General features: G+C 46.1%; 1 protein-coding gene across 3 annotated transcripts in view; it reads right to left on the reverse strand.

Moving 5' to 3' along the window:
• The window catches only part of LOC118384021 (putative methyltransferase NSUN7), a 38348-nt gene extending 21827 nt beyond the window's left edge, over positions 1-16521 (reverse strand). The window contains exons 1-6 of one of the 3 annotated variants that reach the window (XM_052508689.1): positions 15991-16521; positions 15105-15313; positions 14371-14792; positions 6268-6326; positions 2954-3081; positions 2699-2851 (exon numbers count right to left, since the gene is read on the reverse strand). In XM_052508689.1, the coding sequence (XP_052364649.1) occupies positions 2699-2851; positions 2954-3081; positions 6268-6326; positions 14371-14719 (689 nt within the window). In that variant the 5' untranslated portion in view covers positions 14720-14792; positions 15105-15313; positions 15991-16521. Of the gene's footprint in view, positions 1-2698; positions 2852-2953; positions 3082-6267; positions 6327-8135; positions 8373-14370; positions 14793-15104; positions 15314-15990 lie in introns of those variants that run through there. The other 2 variants (XM_052508703.1, XM_052508694.1) reach the window with 2 other exon arrangements.
• Between the last annotated feature and the right edge of the window lie 548 nt (positions 16522-17069).

The following is a 17069-nucleotide window of genomic DNA, read 5'->3' on the forward strand; positions in this document are numbered from 1 at the left end:
CCAGTGTATTTATCCCCGTGTTTCCTGTCTCTCTGTACCAGTGTATTTATCCCTGTGTTTCCTGTCTCTCTGTACCAGTGTATTTATCCCTGTGTTTCCTGTCTCTCTGTACCAGTGTATTTATCCCTGTGTTTCCTGTCTCTCTGTACCAGTGTATTTATCCCTGTGTTTCCTGTCTCTCTGTACCAGTGTATTTATCCCCGTGTTTCCTGTCTCTCTGTACCAGTGTATTTATCCCTGTGTTTCCCATCTCTCTGTACCAGTGTATTTATCCCTGTGTTTCCTGTCTCTCTGTACCAGTGTATTTATCCCTGTGTTTCCTGTCTCTCTGTACCAGTGTATTTATCCCCGTGTTTCCTGTCTCTCTGTACCAGTGTATTTATCCCCGTGTTTCCTGTCTCTCTGTACCAGTGTATTTATCCCCGTGTTTCCTGTCTCTCTGTACCAGTGTATTTATCCCCGTGTTTCCTGTCTCTCTGTACCAGTGTATTTATCCCCGTGTTTCCTGTCTCTCTGTACCAGTGTATTTATCCCTGTGTTTCCCGTCTCTCTGTACCAGTGTATTTATCCCCGTGTTTCCTGTCTCTCTGTACCAGTGTATTTATCCCCGTGTTTCCTGTCTCTCTGTACCAGTGTATTTATCCCTGTGTTTCCTGTCTCTCTGTACCAGTGTATTTATCCCTGTGTTTCCTGTCTCTCTGTACCAGTGTATTTATCCCCGTGTTTCCTGTCTCTCTGTACCAGTGTATTTATCCCTGTGTTTCCTGTCTCTCTGTACCAGTGTATTTATCCCCGTGTTTCCTGTCTCTCTGTACCAGTGTATTTATCCCTGTGTTTCCTGTCTCTCTGTACCAGTGTATTTATCCCCGTGTTTCCTGTCTCTCTGTACCAGTGTATTTATCCCCGTGTTTCCTGTCTCTCTGTACCAGTGTATTTATCCCTGTGTTTCCTGTCTCTCTGTACCAGTGTATTTATCCCAGTTCGTCTTGCATGTTTCCAAGTCAACCAGCGTTCTTCCCGCTCTCCTGCTCTTTGCATTTCTCCTTTTTCTAGTCTTCCCGATTTTGACCCTTGCCCGTTCCTGGACTTTGTACCCGCCTGCCTGACCATTCTGCCTGCCTTGACCTCAAGCCTGTCTGCCTCTCTGTACCTCCTGGACTCTGATCTGGTTTTGACCTTTTTGCCTGTCCACGACCATTCTCTTGCCTACTCCTTTCGGATGAATAAACATTGTAAGACTCCAACTATCTGCCTCCTGTGTCTGCATCTGGGTCTCGCCTTGTGTCATGATAATACAGACACACCCACACACAGACATACACACACATTTCACAACTACTGCTACCAGACTCTTATTATACTGCTCAGTTTATACAATGCCCCCCCACCCCCAATACTTGTGTAAATATTGAGAGAGACAATATATAAATTGTGCCTTCCTGTATTATAATTATGCAATACCACCCATACCACTGCTGGCTTGCCTCTGAAGCTAAGCAGGGTTGGTCCTGGTCAGTCCCTGGATGGGAGACCAGATGCTGCTGGAAGTGGTGTTGGAGGGCCAGTAGGAGGTACTCTTTCCTTTGGTCTAAAAAAATATCCCAATGCCCCTGGGCTGTGATTGGGGACACTGCCCTGTGTAGGGTGCCGTCTTTTGGGTGGGACGTTAAACGGGTGTCCTGACTCTCTGAGGTCATTAAAGATCCCATGGCACTTATTGTAAGAGTAGGGGTGTTAACCCCGGTGTCCTGGCTAAATTCCCAATCTGGCCCTCAAACCATCACGGTCACCTAATAATCCCCAGTTTACAATTGGCTCATTCATCCCCCTCCTCTCCCCTGTAACTATTCCCCCGGTCGTTTCTGCAAATGAGAAGGTGTTCTCAGTCCACTTACCTGGTAAAATAACGGATTAAAAAAAACTGTCCAGAGCGTTTTGCCGTTCTGCATTACAGTGTGGTACGACAGTGTCACAGTACAGACAAAAACCAGGGTGACAAGTCTGCTGAGAACTGAGTAAAGAACCTTTCTGGACAGCTACCAAAAAAACATGCCGAGGATGGCAAACAAAATAGCAGAGGAAGGACTCCTCCCAACTCTTGAGTTTGTGATCCTGCCATCCAGGAAACACTACAGACTCCCAAGTCTAAACTGGTTGGGTACAAAAACAGATTGGTGCCACACGCACTGACCCTTATGAAAAATACGGAGGGCATGGAAATGGACGTGCAATTGTGAGAAGGGAAATGTAACTGTGTAAAATAATCATGGAATCGTGGACATTGTAATGATAGGGTTGTGCAGTAACATGATGTGCAACGCTCAGTGAACTTGGACATTAAGGGGATGTGTTATAATGAGTGGATGAGGGGGGTGGCACAGTGATTGTAATGGTGAAGGGAGGTGTACGAGTCCTTACGCTGTCATTTCTGTTTTGTGTTTCACAAATGTGTATGTTTGATGTTGTCTATGCCATGTCTCTCACTCTCCCGCAGGGCATTTTCTTCTACGTCAAGCATTTTTCTGTGGAAAATCAGACAAGTATATATCTAACCTAATCTCTCTCTCTCTCTACGTCTCTCTTCCGTTCTCTCTCGCACACGCACACTATGGTTTAATAGGATGTCTGCATGGCACCTGCATGGCCAACACCCACAATCTCAGACCTGTGTGTGTGTGTGTGTGTGTAGTGTGCTGACCTGCTCTTGAATGTGTTGACCCATGCGTAGAGGAGCAGCCTGTTGGCTCTCTCCTGTTTCTTCCTCACAGCCTCGGGGAGGATGCAGTCGATGGTCAGGAGGTCATGTTTGATCCTACTGCGAGCCAAGGAGGCTGCCAGCTTGGTCTTAAACCTACAACACACACAGGAAGAGAGAAGGTGTTCCAACAGACACTACCGCTCAGCTACCTACCAAAACAACACAGATAAAGTACCCCCCCCCCTTCCCTCTTACCTGAGGAGGCAGTTCTCCACCTCCCTGACTTCCTGTACGAGCTCCTCCCCCTGGCATTCCCGAGGGAGGAACTTCCTGTCCTGGAAGTCGTAAAGCATCACCACCACCAGACTCATCTGGTCATCAGGCTGGAGAAAGAACGCAGCATAGAGTAAGAATCCATAGAACAGACACACTTCAAAAGCCAACTGTATACGTGTCCAGAAACGGAAATAACAGCAGAGTTGGGGCTGGATAGAGAGAGAGAGAGAGAGAGAGAGAGAGAGAGAGAGAGAGAGAGAGAGAGAAGAGAGAGAGAGAGAGAGAGAGAGAGAGAGAGAGAGAGAGAGAGAGAGAGAGAGAGAGAGAGAGAGAGAGAGAGAGAGAGAGAGAGAGAGAGAGAGAGAGAGAGAGAGAGAGAGAGAGAGAGAGAGAGAGAGAGAGAGAGAGAGAGAGAGAGAGAGAGAGAGAGAGAGAGAGAGAGAGAGAGAGAGAGAGAGAGAGAGAGAGAGAGAGAGAGAGAGAGAGAGAGAGAGAGAGAGAGAGAGAGAGAGAGAGAGAGAGAGAGAGAGAGAGAGAGAGAGAGAGAGAGAGAGAGAGAGAGAGAGAGAGAGAGAGAGAGAGAGAGAGAGAGAGAGAGAGAGAGAGAGAGAGAGAGAGAGAGAGAGAGAAAGAAGTTTTGCTTCAACAATCAACCGCTCCAGAGTATCTACGGATAGAAATGTCACGCTCTGACAGTCAACTGCCAACAAACTGTCAGTCGGCCAAAGAGAGAAAACAACAGATACAGCATAGAACGGATGAGTTGTTCTTCAACAGTTGGATGCCTACACCAGAGGGAGCATAGAGAGAGAATAGAACGAATTCACACTGTTCAACAATCAACATTCTTTATCATCAAACCCCAGAGATCACCTAGACACAGTAAGGATAATTCAATACTGCTATACACAGTAACTACCTTCAGAAACCCTCAAGATATATCCCCTGAGAAGGCAGTTTGATGGGTTTATTGATTAGGCTAAGTGATTGACAGTGTCATGTAACTCCTATGGTTGTTTTGGGCAGGTACCCAGCAGTCCCCAGTCCTCCACTCAGAGGCAGAGGTAGGGTGGTGGAGCAGCTTTGGGATGCCCTGCCAGGACCTGGCTCCTACCTCTTAATTAAACCCGGCAGGAAGACACACTCCATCTCTCCCTCTCACACTCTACCTCTCCCACCAGCTTATCACCCTCTCATACCTTCACGCTCTGTCACTCTGTCCCTCCGTCGCTCTATCCCTCCCCTTTCTTCCTCTCTCTCCCTCTTTCTCCCTCAAGGGGTCGAGGGACACAGATCACATTAGTAGCAGATGGTGTTGCTCGGCAGCAACAGATTGCCATGGCGCCGCTGCAAGGCTAATGGAGCGAGACGCTACGCTAGGCTAACACTAACTGCTCCGCTAAAGAACGAGCGCCAGCTCGTTATTCACTCAGGGGCTTTTAATCAGATTTTAGGAAAGGTTGATATCAGAAACAGGTGCTGGGTCCGTCCATATCTCCCCCTCCTTTCCCTACATTCCTCTCTCCCTTCCTCAGTCATCGCTCGCCTTCTACCAAGGTTGAACCCTGGGGGGCTGCCTGGCAACAGCATCCCGTGGCTGGAAGTAAACAAGTCTGTTGTGATGTCGTGTCACCCCTGCTGCCGCGCTGTGACATCAGGCCTTAACCCCCAACACTGGCCACTTAACACTGGCCAACTGAACACTGGCCGTGATGGATGTGATGGACCAAGTAATGATCAAATGATGAGGTCTACAAATACAGAGGTCGCTGCTATGCATGGTCTAACATCAGGAGAATACTGTGTAGTTTCACTGCATCACTTAAACTCCTATGCTTTGTCTCTCTGGTCACTGCATGGTCACTACCCTCTATTTCCAGCCGCAGTGAGGTAGATCTAAGCCACATTTCTCTCTTCACTGCAATCAAATACACTCCAGACTTCAGTTCCCCTCTTAGAAAGAAAGCTTCCAAAATGGTTATTCAGCTGTCCCCATAGGATAACCTTTTTTGGTTCCAGGTAGAATCCTTCTGGCTTCCATGTAGAACCCTCTGTGGAAAGGGTTCTACGTGGAACCCAAAAGAGTTCCACCTGGAACCAAAAAGGGTTATCCTATGGGGACAGCTGAAAAACCCTTTTAGGTTCTCGATAGCACCTTTCATTTCTATCCCCATCCCTCTCTCCTTTTTACGTCTCCCTTGGCACCCCTCTCCTCTTTCCGTCAAGGTTGAACTTTATAGATGCCAGGGGTGTAAAATGAGGTGAGAGTGAGTTCTGAAGAGAGCCTCATTGTGTCTGGCCTTTATTGTCTCCTGGTGGGGTGCAGAATAACGACCTGCCACCCCACCATAGAGAAGACCCATTCATTCCAGGCAAGGCCATATTTCACACAGGTACTACAGTAAGTCTGTGCGTGTCATGCGTGTATGTGTATATGTGTGTGTCTGTGTGTGGGTGGGTGCATGTGTGTGTGTATGTGTCTGTGTGTGGGTGGGTGGGTGTATGCGTGCTTGGTGCATGTGTATGTATGTGTGTGTGTGTGTGTGCGTGCGCGCGCTTATGGATGAATTCCAGTTTGCCCTCACATTACCATCTCCATCATTGCCATCCTCTCTACTCTAACATCACAAGCCGGTTTCTTTAAACTACAGCGGGGAAAAAGTACACTCAAAAACCATCCCAGACGCCAATCTTGATTTACGTAAATGAGTAGGGAGGCGTTGTTTTACAGTGCAACTACCTCTCGGTTCATGGCTGCCGTGGGAACCTTCTCTTTACGTCTACACAGTGCACTGCTAATTGTATTGGGCCCACAGCCCAGACAACCGCTCCCAGAGGCGGAGAGAGGAGGGATACGTATCGACCAGAATACACTCAGACCCGCTGAGCGGCGGGCACGCAGACACAGCCCTGAGCAGCCCAGGGTGCCATGTAGAGCATCCTGATCTCATCACTAATGGAGTGTTTCTGTTTGAGAAAAGCAACAAACCCAACAAACAACCGACTAGCCGAGTTCACTTTGTTCTCTCAGATGTGCGGCACCAAATTGCTGTGTGATGTGAAGAAAAGGCCTTATATCGATATATAATAAATCGGTATCACAGTTACAGATTAGTCGTGTGAAAAGCAAGCAGAGCTGAACAAAGACTTTGTACAACAAGGAGAACAGCGGGACATGAATATTGAGAGCTCTGAAGTACCGCTGTGGAGTCAGGAAGTTAGAGGAAGTCAAAACCGGTTGAAACAGATCTCGAACTTCCTCCTCCCTGGGTGAAGCTCTATGTTTCACTCACCATTGGCTGAGAGAGGTAAAAGCAGCTGTCAATCATGATGTCCTCCAGGAGCTCTTGGTCTGTGGTGGGAGGAGCATAGAGAATGTTTCAATAGTGTAACTCGTTGTCAGGTGAGTGAGTGAGTGAGTGAGTGAGTGAGTGAGTGAGTGAGTGAGTGAGTGAGTGAGTGAGTGAGTGAGTGAGTGAGAAGGTGAGAATTAATATTTCCATCATATGGAGATAATGGTTCAGGATCTTGCCAATCTCATCTCTATCTTTATTATCTCTATCTCTAATTATCTCCACAGACCAGCCCAGACCAGACAGGATCATTTGGAACATGCCTGATAGAATTACACACCTAACCCAATGAAATAAATGACTAGGGCTGAGACTCCATATCTAATGCTGAGCTCTTGTCTAGAAAGGAGATAGGGAGAGACAGCGAGAGAGCTCTCGCAGGCAGCAGGAATAATCTCACTATAATTTGAAACGCCAATTCAATTAGATGAGGATTTTTTTTTTACTCACACGACTAAACGCTCATTTTGTATTTTAATGGAGTTAATCAGAGATTTAAATTGAGTTAATTTACCATAATTCATTTAGAAATTAGAGCCTCTGCGACACTGATGACACTTATTAAGCACACATTGCTAGTCATGTAATCGGTGGCTGTAATACCAGGATACATGCCATGTGCATTGCTCTCATTAGAGACCAAGGTCTTGTAGGCTACATACCAGCTGTCTGAGAGACATCTGCAGTTCCTAATGTGTTTTTCTCTTCTCTCTGCCCTAGCTGAGCTATCATGAAGGGAACATCTGTCTCCCTTGGATGTTTTATTCTGACCCACACAGCCTCTCGCAAGCACACACCGCCACGCACACACGCCAGAGTATGTGAGCGGAGCGAGGAGCGAGTTTCCAAAGGCTGGAGCATCAGCATTCTCACCCACTCCAGTAGCGCTCGCTTCACGGGCACTTCACGGGCACTTCACCAGGAAACTTCACCAGGAAACTTTACCGGCACTTCACGGGCACTTCACGAGCTCTTCACGGGCACTTCACAAGCCTTTCACGAGCTCTTCACGGGCACTTCATGAGCCTTTCACGAGCTCTTCACGGGCACTTCATGAGCCTTTCACGAGCTCTTCACGGGCACTTCATGAGCCTTTCACGAGCTCTTCACGGGCACTTCATGAGCCTTTCACGAGCTCTTCATGGGCACTTCATGAGCCTTTCACGAGCTCTTCACGGGCACTTCATGAGCCTTTCATGAGCTCTTCACGGGCACTTCATGAGCCTTTCACGAGCCCTTCGCGAGCTCATGGCATGCCGGCCCAGCATGCATTTGTAATCTACTCGTGTGTTGCTATGGCCCCATGCTTTAGCTCCTGTCATGGAGTTCTCTAAATGTTTTCATAAGGAAACTGATAAAACACAGAGGTGAACAAAGACGAGGAGGACCACAAGCAAGAGAGGGAGCGAGGTGATGTAGTGTCCACAACTAAAGAACCATTGTGGAATCTGAAAAGACAGGTATCCTGAAAGCATGATGGTGTCCTTAGTACGTGCACATGCCAACAGAAAGGAATTCTAAGTAAGTCACAGCCTATATATGTGCAATTTATATACTATTAATAACAACAACATTTTGTTTAAATGCTGAGCGCTTAATGCCCCTACCAGCCTAGTGTGTCGCACCAGCAAATGCTTCACAACTTATTTTTTTTAGTAGGCTATAGCCTTGAAATAATAAATAACATAGCCTAAATAATTAATTTTCGTTCCTCCTTAGGCTCCCTGTCTGGCTCCTGAACTATTTGGAGTGTTTATATGCTGTTTAATACGACATGCAGCTTATTTGAAATGATGAGCGCTCCTTACCTTTTCCTGTTGTTTATTAAAATAAGCTACTTTTCATTCAAATCATATGGTTTGGTTTCAATACTTCAAAGCCAAATGGTCGGTCCAGGTAGTCACAAAAATAGATGGGTGTTGGTTAAACTGTGATTTTAAGGAACGGAGCGAATTTGGAGCGGCAGTTTGTTTTCTCCTTTGAGTGAAGAGCTGGATTTCTGACCGCTCAACTCCGCTCACATACTCTGACATACACTTACACAAGTCTCACACACACGCAGCCTCGCTCACACGCAGCCTCGCAGCCCCGCTCACACGCAGCCCCGCTCACACGCAGCCCCGCTCACACGCAGCCCCGCTCACACGCAGCCCAGCTCACATGCAGCCCAGCTCACATGCAGCCTCGCTCACATGCAGCCTCGCTCACGCAGCCTCACACACACACGGCCTCACACACACACGCAGCCTTGTTCACACACAGCCTCACTCACACACAGCCTCGCTCACACAGTCTTGCACACACACAGCCGCACAGTCACACACACAGCTTCGCACACACACAAACAAACAGACTCACACATTCTGGTTCCCAGTGTCCCCTGAACCACAGGCTTTCTCCTTCAACTCCAAAGAAGGGAGAGCAAACAGCAACACATCTACTTTATCTTGGATTAGGAAACACCTGTTTCTAAACCCCCTCAATTTTGCAATGTGTTTTCACTACATGTTGGAAAGGGAAGCACAGCAGCTTTATCCAAAATGCACATGTTCCAGGTAATCTTGATAGAACAGCATTTTCCTTATTTTCAAAATCCTCTTTATCCCATTGAGAAGGCGAAAATGAAATGGGGCAGACGGGAAGGGTTTTGAGTGTATGAGTGTGTGTCTGTGTGTGTATGTGTGTGTGTGTTTGTGTGCGTACATGTGTGCTTATGAATGTATTTAAATCTAAAACGAAATGGGACAGACGTGAAGGGTTTTGAGTGTGTGTGTGTGCTATGATCGAAACACTCATTGACCTGATGCTGCTGTAAATCCTGCAAGGAGTATAGGCCCAATCACAGACACTGTCTTTAGTGTGTGTGTGTGTGTGTGTGTGTGTGTGTGTGTGTGTGTGTGTGTGTGTGTGTGTGTGTGTGTGTGTGTGTGTGTGTGTGTGTGTGTGTGTGTGTGTGTGTGTGTGTGTGTGTGTGTGTGTGTGTGTGTGTGTGTGTACATAATGGCTGTGCTGCCCTGATTAACCTCTAATCTTAAATGACATGCCTGAGTCCTATCTAACTGCCACTGGGAGGTGTCGCCATTACAAAGAACTGCCACTGGGACGCCATGGCAACAACATACCCCGCTGTTAACCTACCATAACATCACAAATCACGCCGACCGTCTGCTCAACTTGGGCTAAACAGGTGAAGGCTAGATAAAAGGGGTGCAAAAAAAACACATATATATACACGCACGCACACGCGCGCACACACTAAAGACAGTGTCTGTGATTGGGCCTATACTCCTTGCAGGATTTACAGCAGGGTCGGGTCAATGAGTGTTTCGATCATAGCAGCAGAAGGTCTTAAAGATAAGCCTAGCAACATGGCCGCCTTGCCTGACCCTACAGTACAGGAGGAAAGCACAGACCCAGGGGGGGAGATGGTGTGATGATGATGCGGTATATATATATATATATATATATATATATATATATATATATATATATATATGTGTGTGGAGGTCATTATCCTCCCTGGTCTATAAATCAGCCTAGGGAGGACTGAGGAGTAAAACACAGAGTAAATTCACATATAAATCTCTCATACCAGAAGCTATTACACATCAGGGGCAGCACTGAGCTGAGGTGTAAGCACCTAAATATCGACCTATAAGCGTCGGGTAGGAGTTGCCCTTATGCACAGATCTAGGATCAGCGTACCCTCCCCAAATCCTCGCCTTAACCTTTAAGGGTAAAAATACCAAACTGATCTTATACCAGTGTCTAGGGGCAACTTCATGACAACCTAGGATGAGGCGCTACTCCTCTAACCAATTGTTTGAGTTTCTGTCGTGTGGCCCTCGTCCAGGTAACAAACTAAGGCCAGTGAGTGATGATGAACACGGTCAAATAAATCCACACAGGAGCGCTAGAAGGCCTGAATACAACCCCACTTGGCCTTATTCAGCTCTTTGCCTCGCAGTATTCCACATCGGTACACTCCATTTCACATGAATCTAAAAGAAGCTCTGCCAACAAACCCCCGAGTCTCTATTCAGGCGAGCTGAGCAGAACCCTTGGACAGAATGGCAGCGTGAAATAGCTTACATATTATCAACCTGTAATGTTTGATATTTGCTGAAGCGTCTCGGGGTAAAGTGCCATGCTCTTAGCCAAGGGCCGAAAGGACATGTTCCCTCTATCTCCCTCCCACGGTCTGAAACAAGGAGCCCCCCCCCCCCTCTCACCCAAGTCAAATAAACCTATTCCCTGCCTACTCCAGCCACATATCAGCTCTGTGCTGTGACAAGGCTGCTGGCTACTACGGACAAAGAGACAGGAGTGGGCCTCGGAGGAATGCAGAACAGAGAGAGGGAATGGGAGGGAGGGATGGGAGGGAGGGATGGGGGGGGATCCCACCTCTCTCTCTTTCTATCTCCGTTGAGCAAATTGTGTCTGGGACCAGGGTCATGAAGAGATGTGATCAACCCTCCAAGATTCAAGGTGATGACTGGGGCACTAGTGAAGAATAGAGGAAACGAAGAAAAAGAGAAGGAGGATAAGAGTGGTGGGACGGAGCCAGAAAGAGAGAGGGGGAAATAGAATAAGAGGGGAGGAAAAGAGAGAACTAGAATGAGGGAGGAGGGGGAACGACACAGAAATAGATCACTGTAATCTAGATATTCCAAGATACCCTGGTAATAATTTCCCTTTGGTTTCACACTTAAGAGGTTCACAGTGGGTCATATCGTACACTGCAGCAACACACACTACCACCAGGCCTCCTCTAAACTAAACCACCTCCATTCAATGAACATCAGCTCATCGGTCTCTATGCTCGATTCAGTTATTTTGTGTGAATGAGTGGGGTGACGTCGTCAGAAATCACTGTCCAACACACAAGTCTAAATTACTGTAATAATGACTGCATTACGGGAACACTTTGTCCTCTGTGTGTCGTTACGGGGTTTAGGGCTACTTTTGATTCGAATGGATAAGAGTTAGAATCACATGATCAATACAAGGGCTCATTGGCATTTTGCTCTCCGGGTTTTCGCTGCCTAAGCTTTTTTTTTTTTTTTTTTTAAGTTAACAACTGACCTCAGCTCGATGTTGGATCATTGTCATTCCCAGACTGTACGTGTAAAATGCATCCAGTGTGTTGTATATATCGATCTCTGCAACCTGAAGTCATCCCGCTCCTCGGAGGACAGTGGGGGAGATTAAGGCCTCTTTCTCAGCTGTGTCGTTTCATTGGTTAGCATTTTTATTTTTTTACGCAACAAATGTGACCGAATCTGATGTGCCAAACAAATAGGCTGTGTACATCTTCACACTTGGCTACAATAGGACAGCATTGACACAGTTCAAGCACAATTACAATGTAGTGATCCGCCTCCTTTTGTCTTTTGTAATAACGACGGACATTCTATCAACCAGCCAGAAAATGTCCTTATTTTGCAAATGAATTCTGCCGCAGACATTGTATTTGCGTCCCATTATAAACAGTGAGCCACATCCAAATTGTAAACGACTAAAATTAGGGGGGAGAAAAACTTGACTCATCTGAGGTTATTATTGTACGGACCTACCCAACGTCAGCCTCTGCTAGTCAATACCTCGTTCATTTGCTGTACATTTTTACTTCCAGAACATTATCCCACTATCTGGTGCTCTCCAAATGAACTCATTCCAGGGATATGAGAGTAGGTAAGACGGAGAGAATCAGAATTAGGTGGAACTGATAACATACCACTTATTAAACAAAAAATGGGATTGAAATGAGAGAGAAACAAATCGACTTATCTATTTTTTCCTCTGGAAATAAGGACTCCAAGCCATAGAAATGAATAGAGACAAGCGATACTATACTAAATATAGAGTTAAGATAGGATGTCAGACCTCTTCCATCCAACACGGCGTGCCCTATTTTGTTTTATGACCTTCTAGCCTGACGACTCATACTAAATTCTTCAAATGTTCTGTAGTTCGCCACATACACTATATATATATATATATACAGAAGTATGTGGACACCCCTTGAAATGAGTGGATTTGGCTATTTCAGCCACACCCGTTGCTGACTGGTGTATAAAATCGAGCGCCCAGCCATGCAGTCTCCACAGACAAACATTGACATTAGAATGTGGCACCATCATAGGATGCCAACTTTTCAACGAGTCGGTTTGGCTATTTTCTGCCCTGCTAGATCTGCCCTGGTCTACTGTGCTGTTATTGTGAAGTGGAAACGTCTAGGAGCTACACCGGCTCAGCCGCGAATTGGTAGGCTCACAGAACGGGACCGCCGAGTTCTGAAAGCAAGACTACCGAGTTCCAAACTGCCTCTGGAAGAAACGTGAAATGGGTTTCCATGGCCGAGCAGCCGCACACAAGCCTAAGTCAAAATGAGCAATGCCAAGCATCAGCTGGAGTGGTGTAAAGCTCACCACCATTGGACTCTAGAGCAGTGGAAACAGGTTATCTGAAGTGATGAATCATGCTTCACCATCTGGCAGTCCGACAGATGAATCTGGGTTTGGCGGATGCCAGGAAAACACTACCTGCCCGAATGCATAGTGCCAACTGTAATGTTTGGTGGATGAAAATAATGGTCTGGGGCTGTTTTTCATGTTTCGGGCTTGGCCCCTTAGTTCCAGTGAAGGGAAATCTTAACACTACAGCGTACAATGACATTCTAGATGATTCTGTGCTTCCAACTTTGTGGCAACAGTTTGGGGAAGGCCCTTTCCTGTTTTAGCATGACAATGCCCCTGTGCACAAAGCAAGGTCCATACAGAAATGGTTTGTCGGAATCGGTGTGGAAGAACTTCACTGGCCTGCACAGAGCCCTGACCTCAACCCCATCAAACACCTTTGGGATGAATTGGAACGCTGACTGTGAGCCAGGCCAAATCGCCCAACATCAGTGCCCGACCTCACTAATGTTCTTGTTGCTGAATGGAAGCAAGTCCCCACTGCAATGTTCCAACATCTAGTGGAAAGTCTTCCCAGAAGAGTGGAGGCTGTTATAGCAGCAAAGGGGGGAACAACTCCATATTAATGCCCATGACTTTGGAATGAGATGTTCGATGAACAGGTGTCCACATAATCATGTAGTGGACTTTAGTCTGAGACTGCCATCATTGAAGTTGTTTGTGGTGATGAGGGGCACTGTACAAAACAAAGTCATGAGGGATAGGATCGTCTCTAACCAATCAGAGTATCAAAGCCAATGACACATTTTCAAACCGCCATTTTAACCACGTGTGTTCTGGCTCTGGCCCAACCCATTGGTTTCTGGACCAATCAGATGGCCCTGAATGTTATTCGGGGAAGGTACTCAGATCCAGACTCACAGAGAAGAAACTAACGTCTGTGGGTGTGGCGTAACGTTTGGCCGGAGCAAGGAGTCTGGGGTAGCCAGGAAACGTAACTCCTGCTCTCACAACCACTTTTACAGTTGCAGCAGGGAAGCAATGGAGCTCGAGTTAGTCTGATATGCAAACCCGGACCTCAACAAGCAAGCCTAATCTAGAGAAATGAAAGCCCCTCTCACATGGGTAGAGCAGGAGAAATCGATTCCATCTCCTGGGCTGCACTGACAGTCCTCTAACCTTCCCCTCCCTTAACGCCATGGTGATTACACGCCCTGTGTGTTTGGCAGCCACAGACCTGCACCCCCGTCCTTGGTTTCACAGATATATATATATATTATGTGTAACATCCCACTGAATTCCCCATGGCCATTAAAATGGATTTTCTCCTGCACTTTTCCCTCCATCAATCTATCAGGATTCAATTCCACCTGTCAATTAATGTCCCTAACACTATTCATTCTCATTTTCAAATGGCCGTTTGTTTGCTTTCGTTGCTTTTCTCTTGCATGCGTAGCTCAAGATAACCACGTCCAATCATATGCAGCGGAATGGGGACCCATCATACATACGTACATACTGCAGTCAATTAAGGAGGAAGATATAGAATGAAGGAGGAAGGATAGAAAACCTTTCTAAGTATACATTTCCCCATAGCCTACGGTCCTCTCTGCTGTTCACTTACATTTGAGTGTGTTGAAGGCCAGCTCATACGAGCTGCGTTGGTACGCCTCATCCTTGGCCTCAGGCAGGGGTAGCCCCGCCCGCTTGCCATAACTGACTAATCGGTGGGCAGCAGGCTTCTCCAGGTGAGTGTTCTGAAAGATGACTGCCGCCAGCAGATAGACAGGGTCTGGGAAGCCCAAGTGGCTCTCGTCAGGTGTGGGGGGTTCTGGAGGCAGCTCTGGGGTCTCCTCCTGCCCAAGGCCAGATCCATCCAGCAGGCTCAAGTCTTTGAGGCTGGATATCTGGGAGCCACCAGCTGTCTTGGATATGGACGACCGTCGTGAGTGTCCTGTGTTTTTTTTCACCATCTTGTTATGGTTGCCTGGTCTACCAAGGCTCACCTCAAGAACACGACCCAACTCCGTTCCCTCCACTCAGGCCCTGAAAAGACAAAAACACCCACATACTGTACACTGGAGACACACTGTAGCTGTGAGTTAAGGGTTCAAGCCAAGAAATGATATACAAAATTATGTCCAAAAAAGTTTATAAAAGTATAATAATAAACCACCAGGACTACTACTACTACTTATGACACAGAGACAAAAATGACAAAAAAAGACAGGCTTCTAATTGTACAATTGCAACGCTGCTGCTGAAATGTGTTAACAACAATTAGAGACAAATGTTAGGCTACATACAGTAAGATTTTCTTGAATAGTAAACGCACGGTATAGTGGTTGCGGTCTTTACCTTCAGAGGGGGAGACGTCTTCAGAACTTTTCTGTCTCAGGTATCCATTAACCAGCAGCAAGCACAGTCATATTTCCTTATGTCGAAGCAGATGTTTGGGCTACGTGACCAGCAGTGAGACCTAACCTGAGCACCTACAATCTGGCTGTCTTCTTTTCGCGATGGGCGGACTCCTGGAGATGTTCTTTAACTTGGCAATAAAAAAAATACTGGAAAGAAAGATTGTCGTTTCACTCTCAAAAGTGAGACACGGTAGATCTACTAGAAAATTAAAAAGCTAGCTAGCTGGCTAGAAGTAAGCAGAAAACTTCCCCAAGTAGCTAGCAGTATTATTGTGGAACTCATTGGATCAGCGAGCTTCCATCACCATGGTAACTATATGCTAATTTCCTGGAATCCAAGATTTATGCAGTAGTATCCCACTACGTTCAATTTGACAGATAAGAATACCTACATTTCAGTAACACAGACACGACTTGATTTTTTAAATCAAATTTGCCATAGCATAGCCTACTATCTCTCTAGTCTAATCCCCTTTTCTGGGATTTCATTGCTTTCCCCCATGGCCTCCATCCCAGACCCAAAACCTGGCAGTGTTAATAGGTGGAACCCAGTCTCCTTCATCAGCCAAGGCATCCCCGAAACTACGCTACGCCAGAGAGGAAGGGGCAAAGCGAGAGGATTAACTACGCCCAAATTCTGTCGGCGCGAGAATACAGCAATAAGAAGACAAAGTGGGTATTTTTTTATTTTTTTATGGAGGTCTATATAACAGTGTCTAATTTGGTAAGCAAAAAATGTGAATACTAATTTACTACTTATTTGATCTAGTAGAAGTTTCGTAATTATTATGTTGTTAGAAATGTATTGATATAAGTTGACGCACCTGGAAACATTGAGAAAAAAATTGTTTGCAAGCTGGGCATATCTGCCCTCTCACGGGCTAGAATGAGCAAAAACGTAAATGCAACGTTTGTAAAGTGTCACTCACATTTTGAGCACACATTTGTTTACATCCCTGTTAGTGAGCATTTCTCCTTTGCCAAGATAATCCATCCACCTGGCAGGTGTGGCATATCAAGAAGGTGATTAAACTGTCACGCCCTGGTTTAGTATTTTGTGTTTTTCTTCATGTATTGGGTCAGGCCAGAGTGTGGCATGGAGTTTTTGTATTGTGGTGTGTTTTGTCTTGGGGTTTTGGTGTGTATGTATTTGGGATTGTAGCTAGTGGGGTTATCTAGCAAAGTCTATGGCTGTCTGGAGTGGTTCTCAATCAGAGGCAGGTGCTTATCGTTGTCTCTGATTGGGAACCATATTTAGGCAGCCATATTCTTTGAGTTTGTCTTGGGTGATTGTCCTGAGTGTCTTGATGTCCTTGTTTGATGTTCTTGTTTGATGTTAGTTGACACGTGTATAGGCTGTTTTCGGGTTTCGTTTATTGATTTGTAGTGTTCGTGTTTACGTTTGTTTAAATAAACATGGTTCGCAATCGACACGCTGCAGTTTGGTCCGACTCTCCTTCACCACATGAAAACCGTGACATAAACAGCATGATCATTACACAGATGCACCTTTTACTTTGTACAATAAAAGGCCACTTTAAAATGTGCAATTTTGTCACACAACACAATGCCACAGATGTCTCAAGTTTTGAGGGAGCGTGCAATTGGCATACTGACTGCAGGAATGTCCACCAGAGCTGTTGTCAGATAATTTTATGTTAATTTCTCTACCATAAGCCGCCTCCAACGTCATTTTAGAGAATTTGGCAGTACGTTCAACCGGCCTCACAACAGCAGACTTCGTGTAACTACACCAGGCCAGGACCTCTGTTGCATTATAATTTCAGAAAATGTCCAAAATACGTCTGCAGTAATGGAATTATAGTGTTTCACAATAAAGGTTAAAAAAAACATTTGTCATTGTTTTGGGCCCTAACTAAATTGCATTCTGATGGTGCAGCTT

Source organism: Oncorhynchus keta, chromosome 4 (genome assembly GCF_023373465.1).
Source record: "Oncorhynchus keta strain PuntledgeMale-10-30-2019 chromosome 4, Oket_V2, whole genome shotgun sequence".
Taxonomy (NCBI): domain Eukaryota; kingdom Metazoa; phylum Chordata; class Actinopteri; order Salmoniformes; family Salmonidae; genus Oncorhynchus; species Oncorhynchus keta.